At 37.2% G+C, this 8,799-nt stretch overlaps 1 protein-coding gene across 2 annotated transcripts in view; it reads right to left on the bottom strand.

Moving 5' to 3' along the window:
* Tbc1d15 (TBC1 domain family member 15) overlaps positions 1 to 8,799 on the bottom strand; it is a 49,300-nt gene continuing 40,501 nt past the window's right edge. For both annotated transcript variants that reach the window (XM_005081470.4, XM_005081471.4), the window contains 5 exons: positions 6,899 to 6,998; positions 6,049 to 6,146; positions 3,356 to 3,472; positions 2,757 to 2,843; positions 1 to 1,319 (listed from right to left, as the gene is read on the bottom strand). In XM_005081470.4, the coding sequence (XP_005081527.1) occupies positions 1,104 to 1,319; positions 2,757 to 2,843; positions 3,356 to 3,472; positions 6,049 to 6,146; positions 6,899 to 6,998 (618 nt within the window). In that variant the 3' untranslated portion in view covers positions 1 to 1,103. The remainder of the gene's footprint in view (positions 1,320 to 2,756; positions 2,844 to 3,355; positions 3,473 to 6,048; positions 6,147 to 6,898; positions 6,999 to 8,799) is intronic.

Here is an 8,799-nt window from a genome sequence, read left to right as displayed (position 1 = left end):
TTTTAGCTTTCAATTTATTTTAATGATATGTACAAGAGTTTAACAAATTACAATTAAAACGGAACCAGTTATGTTAATTCCACATAACTTAAAATCATGCAATACTGCATGGTAAAAACATCTTCATTCATATACAAAAAATATTACTTTGAGACTCATGACAGTGCCTGGAAATCTTTGACATAAGCTATCTGCAAAGAATATTTTATAAAAATTTAAAGATCTGATTAACCAATTAATGCACTATTAGGAAAGATAATAAACATTATTAGTAAAGTGAGGTTACAGTGATTAATTTTAAAATTATGCCAGGTATAGGTAGGATTGAATGTAGTCTCATTAAATAAATGTCCAGTTAAGAAAATAGTTTTGAAAAAGATCTTATATTGAAGCCATGTATTAACTTCGTTGAATCAGCTTATATAAATCAATAGTCAAGTTTATTCAGTTACAGAAAATAGGACTATGCTTTCTTATACTCATAAATAGTACTTATATATAGTCTATGTACAAGTGAAGAAAAGTTCTTTGTAAAAAACATACTGCCAATCCACTTGCTAAGGCTGAAGTAGTTCTTTATCCACACAGTAATTACACTGGTGAAAATGTCTAATTTAAATCACACTCAACCAGCATAAATACTTAAGCTGAATATTGTTGTAAACAATGGAAAAACTGAATCTGTTTGTATTTTTAGATCTCATCACTGAGTAACAATCTCCTCAGCTTAGAATGCTTTTTATAAAGGCTCACCATTTAATTTCATCAAGTCCACAGTCACTAAGGAGTACACCATGAATGCTTTCAAATTCCCAAAGCATCCACTTGTAGTATTTATTCAATCCCAGATCATCAGCCACAAATAAAATGCACTTCGCTATAAAAATACTAAGGAATGTTATTGAAAAGGAAAGGCTATTTGGTAGAAGTAACTACAAAAATAATTAGTTTAAAACTTCGTAAAGCTTTAATGCAAGAACATCAGTACACTGTCTTTCCATAAAACTTAAAGCATGATCAATACCAAGACTGTAAATGTCTACCTTTCATGTATTAAAAAGGAATTGCAACAAAGTATCTCTTAAAAAATGTAAGACAAATGATCATGCAGGTGTTAATCTGCAGGCATTTGGGGATGCTAATGTCTGTGCTGAGCTGTCTTTGGCTTCACTGGCAGCAGGGATGGACAAGGTGTTACTTGGAAATGAAGATGTGGGACAAGCAGTGCCAACATTTTCATCTTCACCGGTGTCTGAATCTGGAGTTGTAACTTCACTGTTCTGAAATCCCAGGATCTCACAAACTGCTTGTGGCAATTCCTGAGTATGAAAAATCAAACATAAAACAATTTATTCACTACTGAGGAATATTCACAAAGTAACCCTTTGAAACTACTTGATTTCTGAGTCTGAACACTTATTTTAGCAGTGTAAATGCCACGCACTGTTCTCACATCATCTCATCTTTCTATATTCCAAATGAAATTCTAGCCATCTATCTTGTCTCAAATTTTTCTAGTTAGCGTTAAATGCTAACATGACACAGCCTAGAGTCATCTGAGAAGAGAGTTTCAATTGCAGGACTGCCCAGATCAGATGGCCTGTAGGTGAGTCTATTGGGGATTGTCTTGATTGCTAATTGATGTAGAAGGGCCCAGCCCACTGTGGCCCACACCATTCGTGGAATAAGAGGGGCTTCAAAATAAAACTAGGTAGAGGGCTGGAGAGCAGGCTTCAAGGACACCTGCACTCATATGCTCATACACACAGAGAGACAAACACAGTCAGTCAGTCAGTCCTCCCTCCCTCCCTCCCTCTCTCTCTCTCCCTCTCTCTCTCCCTCTCTCTCTCTCTCTCTCTCTCTCCCTCTCTCTCCCCCTCTCTCTCCCCCTCTCTCTCCCCCTCTCTCTCCCCCTCTCTCTCTCTCTCTCCCTCCCTCTCTCTCTCCCTCTCTCTCTCTCTCTCTCTCTCTCTCTCTCTCTCTCTCTCTCTCTCTCTCTCTCTCTCTCTCTCACACACACACACACACACACACACACACACACACACACACAAAATCTGTACTAGCTAATAAGCATGAGCCTGGAGTGAGTCATGAAGCAGCACTCTTCCGTAGTTTCTACTTTACGTTCTTGCTCTGACTTCCCTCGATGGAATGTGACCTGTAAGTGGAAGCAAACCCAAGCCTCTTCTAATTTGCTTGCAGTCAGTATTTTGTCACACACCAGAATGAAACCAAAACAGAAGCAGTTCGAGGACTTTAATTTTAAAATAAAATTGTCTAAGTTTTAAAATAAAGCAGGGGGAGCTGAACTATAGATTTGGTTTAAATTCGGCTAAAACATCAAATTTGTCTTTGTTTTTAGAAACAAGACCTGATGACAACAGAGTAAGATAAACTACCACCCACATGCTTTTGGTCAGCACCTCCCTTTGGTGTTGGATGCTGTGCATAAGAGATCCTGTTCTGTATTCATTAAATTGGACGCCATTTAAAATTTACAGCCTCCAGTTGTAGGAATATTTTCATTACTTTTGTCATTTTGCCAATTAAATGTTTCCAATCTGATATAATTAGTCAACTGTTTTCAACTAAGCAAGGTAAACTTAAAATAGTAAATAAAACAAAAGCTTTGCATCTGCCTTCAATTTTCTGACTGTAATTTACTTTCCTTATATGAAAATCCTTATATGCAAATCTTTTCCTTAGCTGATAAAAAGGAGAAAAATACTGCAATTATTTGCAAGATTGTATACCTTGCACTGTGCCATCTGTAAGGAAATTGCTTCCGCTTTACATAGTATATCTTCCACATCAATTTTCATGGACAACTCATTGATATGCTGGAAAAAAAAAAAACAGAAGAGAACCCGATAATCAAAACAGAAAGCTCTAAAACAAACTATTTATAACCAATTATGCTGCACTGCAGATATTAACCATAATATAAAAATATTCACATATTACAAATCCACAGAAAATCCAATATATCTCTCATTAGACTCTTTCAGGTTTTAAAGTCAAGGAATTAGCTAATAAGCTTACAGAACATTAAACCTGCACCCATCTCAAGTCTACTATCTCAACGTTTTAAGTAAAAGGCAACTCATTTTTTAAAAAAACTAAACTACATTAAAAAATTGTTAAATTTATTTTCCTTACTAAAGAGCAACCTGAAAAGAACTGAGCAATATGCATTTGCTAAAGTGTCATTCTCAGAAATCCAGTCCAACACTAGGTGTTAAGGACACAGTGAGACTCATGAGATTCAACAACACCCCAAAAAGCTGTTTTGTGCATGAAGACCACCAGAGAGAAGCACCAGGGCGCCATCATCTACTGAGAGAAGAACCACCTTAAGTATTTCATTGAAGCCATAATGCTTTTCCATTATCTGCTGCTTTTCTGATTCCAGGATAGCACAGCATAGAAGAAGATGAAAGTTCTTACAAGGCAGTTCTGTCCATATGACCTACAAAAAATATAAGTTGCTTGAAAACCAAATCAATTGTAAATTATCTCCTCAGAGATGCATGCTAATTCTAAGGCAATAAACATGTCTGGTGGGATAGCCCAGTTTTTCTACCTAACAGAAGAGAAATGAAGGGGTCACAAAAAAGTTAAAATCAAGTTTAGTATATACTGATATACTTCCAGTGTGACTCTTCAACTACTACAGCAAACAGCTCACTGACTATTGGCCACATGCATAAGGTGAGCCTTAAAATCTAAAGGTTAGGTCCACTTGCAGTATTTGTCTAACCTAGAACAATCAGGGAGGACAAATTCCTACAAATTAAAACAGACCTAGTTATGGACAGAAGAGTAGAGACAGCGAGAGGAACTTCTACACCATGTACATCATCACATCATGCAATTCAAGGTCAAGAATATCCCTGATTCCAACAAAAACTGGAGGGACTGCACAAAATGAGCACCCCCACTGCATACACATTTGAGCAACAGTTCCACTTAAACCTAAATGTATCCCTAGTAATGTACTTATGACATCTTTTCTGGTAAGAAAAAGAAACCATACAAAAATGCTAGTGTTGCATAGCAGAAATGCCTCGGCTTTCACAGGGAATAAGACAAGTTCACCCAGTTCTAGAAATTTCATTATAAGGCAATTAACCTCAAAGATTCAGGAGTCCGTCCACTTAAGTGGTAACAATATTTGTAAACTATCTTTAAAGAGTTCATGTTCCCATTTCCAGGACAGGCCTCATGCCCAGGAGTAGCAGCCACCACAAACAACTTTTTGCTTTGTTTAGTTTTATAGGCCTTTTGTTTCCTTGTGTTTTGTTTTTGGAGTGAGTGAGTGAGTGAGTGAGTGAGTGAGTGAGTGAGTGAGTGAGTGAGTGAGTGAGGTATTTGTGTGTGTGTGTGTGTGTGTGTGTGTGTGTGTGTGTGTGTGTGTGTGTGTGTGTGTTAAGAGATTGAGAAAGAAAATAAGGTTGGGTGGGTTGGGAAGGGACACGGGCAAGGTCTGGAAGGAGTTGAGGAAGGGGAAAACATAATCAAAGTATATGGTATAAAGACGAACTGTAATAAAAGATATTCAGGGTTCTATTTACACATATTTACACAGTTAGGCATGAGTCCATGCAGAATACAAGTGCCACAAAGCAATATCCTTCAACTAGCAGAGCCTTCTCTAATGGTAATGCAGGAATCAATTCCCAGCTGTAAAAGGAGTTCTCTTACAGGTGGTTCTTAACATATGTATTACATATTCTTTCCTTGGTAGAAATTCTATCATTCCTTAGGTTTCTTTTATACTTTTTATTGATTTTATGTATATGACTGAGTGCTCTATCTGCATGTACTACTTTATTATGCCAGAAGAAGGCATCAAATCTCACTATAGATGGCTGTGAGCCAACATGTGGTTGCTGGGAATCAAACTCAAGACCTCTGGAAGTAGTCAGTACTCTAAACCGCTGAACCATCTCTCCAGCCCCTGTTTCCTTAGTTTTTATAAAGACAAGACATTACACTAATATTGTACAGAAGAAAAGAGATGTCCAGCCTTATGAACTGAATAACTACTAGATTCTTATCCTTCCCATTGGGAGGCAGCCATTACTGAACTGGCTGAACTTATAAGCCACTAATAAATCCTCTTTTTATATACACAAATTCTGTCAGTTCTATCCTATAAACAACCCTAACGCACACCAAGAAAGGTATATGCTGGATTACATGGTAGATCTATTTTTGGCTTTTTGAGAATGTCTACAAGATGAAACCCATACCTAGCACATTATTAGGCCAAGAAACTGCAGATAGATCCAGATGTGTCTAGGCCCTCAAAGAGAACCTACTACTATCAGTCTACTAAAGTACATAGTATAAAACCAACTCCTAATGATATATTGTTAAACCTATAGATCAATGTGTCTCTGAACCCTCATCAGTAAGGGTTCTATTTGCAGTAAATGGCAATTAGCATAAACACACCAACTGGCCAAGGTGTTGAGAATGAACCAGCAGAGTGCTCAGCCTTAAAGGGAGCAGACATACATCCTGCCCCCTTCCAAGGGGTAGACAATTGTGGAAGAGGGGGCGGAAAGAATGCAGAAGCCAGAGGTGGTGGCTGACTACAAAGAAACACTCTTACGGACACAGCAGAAGATGCACTTCTGAATTTGGAGTGGTTGTGACAGCACATGTAAGACCTGTGCAAGCCCAGGCCAGACCAAATCCCAGCAAGTAGATGGGTAAGGAAGAAGGAGTGGACTTGGGGAAAATGGGGAAAGCATGAATACAGTTAAAACATTATATAAAACTCGCAAAGAGAAAAAACTTAAAAATAAAACAGTGAAATCAAATAAAGGATACAGGTAGCAAATGATCTAGAAAACTTTCTCTGGGATAGCTGGTCTCTTTTGAAGAGATAGTCCAAGAACCAAGAGTTGTATCTGAAGTCACTAGTTGTTAGGGAAGACTACAAATGCATTTCAAATGCACTTGCTTGAGAAAGTACAGTGAACCTATGAGAATATACTTACAACTCTACACAGAATAATCAATGTAAGAACTTACCTCCCATAATCGAAGAATATCTAGAAAACTAAATTCCCTTTTAAATCTTATTAAAAGCCATCTGAAGCAAAAATACAGATATCCAGAGTCCTGGGATTCTATAAAAAAAAGAAAGAAAGAAAGAAAGAAAGAAAGAAAGAAAGAAAGAAAGAAAGAAAGAAAGAAAGAAAGAAAGAAAATAGGGCTTATTCTTATGCTAACATGTCAGAATGGATGAATCTTCCTCAAACTCAAATTTATCTATGCATTCTATGTAACAAGAAGCCTCATATGTCTGACTATATTCTGCCAACTCAAGGAAGCAACTGAATGTATAGTGCAACATTTTTTAAAAACAACTAAACGAGTAAGTGTGTGAAGTCAAGTGGTCTTAACTCTTCTCTTTAAAAGAACTCAGGCAAAAGCAGTGGAACATCCTTGCCTTTAAGAAATTTTTTATGCCTAGCGGTGGTAGCACCCGCCTTTAATCCCAGCACTCAGGAGGCAGAGGCAGGCGATCTCTGAGTTTGAGGTCAGCCTGGTCTGCAGAGCAAGTTCCAGAACAGTCAGGGCTACTACACAGGGAAAACCTGTCTGGAAAAAAACAAAAAAGAGATGAGTTCTTTTATGAGGCCTGGAGAGTACTTGTTGCTCCTGCAGAGGAACTGGGTTCGATTCCCAGCACTCACATGGTGGCTTACAGCCATCCATAACTCCAGTTCCAGGCACACATATGGTACACATACATGTATGCAGGCCAAACATCACACACAAAAATAAGTATTTTTTAAAGTTGAAAAATCAGTACCTTTATATTTTTACAGGTATTATCCTATAACCTGCTGTGTATACTTGCATTCACTCAGCTTACCTAAATAGCTACAAAATCCACTGTCCAATAATCTCAGCAAGGTGCTCAGCTGGATTAACTGGGTCTTCATGCCTTGCATTTGTTCTTCAAAATTTTGATGCTTTAAAAGAAAATAATTATTACCACATAATATTTAGTATTTCAAAATACATTATTACTGATAATTAAAAATATGACTCCTAATGATAAATGCTGGACATCTACTGTACTGGTTATGATAAACAAACAACTAATTGAAAAACTAAAGCATCACTAAAAAGGGAGAAAAAAACAAAAAAATACCATAGCTCTCCAAGGTTTACTTTCTACTTCTATTTATCTGACTTAGATCAAGAAGAACACAGGGATGGGAGCAGACTGACCAATCGTAACACTCCTTCCTTATGCTGCATAAAGAATTTAGAAAAGAGCATACGTTGTGGCACATAAACAGTTATCAAATTATTCCCATTATTAAACATTCCTTTAAATAAGCATATGAAACAAAATTAGCTTTAACACAAAACTCATTTTTAAAAACTAATTGCTTTTTAGATTTGCTAATTACAGGGCATTTGGGAAATCAAAGTTGTGATCATGACCATAGTAAAACACTACCTATCTAGCACAGTTTTCTCACAAGTGCATAGGCTATACATCATGATACTTCCATAGATTGAACATGGGAGCAGATATGGAAATCTGTACTGCATTAAATGTCATTGGAAAAGAGGACTTCTTAAAAAACATACATAAGGATTATGGGAAGTTGTTCAAGGCATACAGCTAGCTAAGTATTTATAAATGTTTAACAGTATTAACTTTTCATATGATCAAACTTGAAAAGAGTCCACAAAGAAACAGTTCTTTGGGAGTGGAAGGCTTGAAAACTGCTGTGGTTTACATGCTCAAACAGTCTTCAAGGTTGACAAGGCTCCCTAGCAACACTGAGACAAGCAACTGAAGAAGGCAGAACAAATACTCTCAAAACCCTTGGACAGAATTCTGACCATCCCCTCACACTTTTTCAATAGTACTATAACAGTACTCTAGCCAAACTATTAGTTTAGAAGTCAATCTTTTTGTTTATTTTGGGGGGTTTGTTGTTTTGAGACAGGGTTTCTCTGTATTGTTTTAGAGCCTGTCCTGGAACTCACTCTGTAGACCAGGCTGCTTGAACTCAGATCTGCCTGCCTCTGCCTCTTGAGTACTGGGATTAAAGGCATGTGCTACCAATGCCCGGCTAGAAGCCAATCTTAATAGTAAAATTTTCCCTTCAATGAATTAAGGAATCAGCTTAATAAAGTCAAGCCTCTAGAATATAGTTCCTCAGCTACAAGAAAACTATTAGGAAGGACAAAATTAATTCGCCAATCCACAGGATTTTTGCTTTAGCAGTCAAAAATTACAGTTGGAGTACAACATGACTAAGGCAAGCTATAAAAAAAAGCATCTAGAAAATGACAGAAATCCACTCTGAAGGAGTACCCATTCCTGGAGTCCTCTGAGAGAACAACAGGTAATAAAGGACTTCTGATTGTATCCTGGGAACACAGGGATGAGAAAGTGGGAGTAAACCTATATAGTAATATAGATGACAAACACAGCAAAGTTCATTATGTTATTTGTAGTTTGCAAACATTTCCACAAGACAAAGTCTATGCCTTCAACTACACATAAACTAAAATAATCTGTAGGCATTAGGTTCAGCAATCACAAAAGCAGTGAAATGTTTACAGTGAGTAAAGCAAATAAACACAAGTTTAAGTGCAGGAAGCAGTAGTAACACAACAAAACACCGGGCAGGTCCTCACTGCCACACACTGCCCTTCCACAGGAATACCACATTGTAAAGAAAATTAGTAGACTAAAAAAAGGAGATCTTTTTTAGAATAAAGACTAGATCAACCCCCAGGATTCTT

The sequence above is a fragment of the Mesocricetus auratus genome, unplaced genomic scaffold, assembly GCF_017639785.1.
Source record: "Mesocricetus auratus isolate SY011 unplaced genomic scaffold, BCM_Maur_2.0 Super-Scaffold_100011, whole genome shotgun sequence".
NCBI classification, from domain to species: Eukaryota; Metazoa; Chordata; class Mammalia; order Rodentia; family Cricetidae; genus Mesocricetus; species Mesocricetus auratus.
Note: the sequence above shows the minus strand (reverse complement) of the source record. Positions and strands in the feature narration are given on the sequence as shown.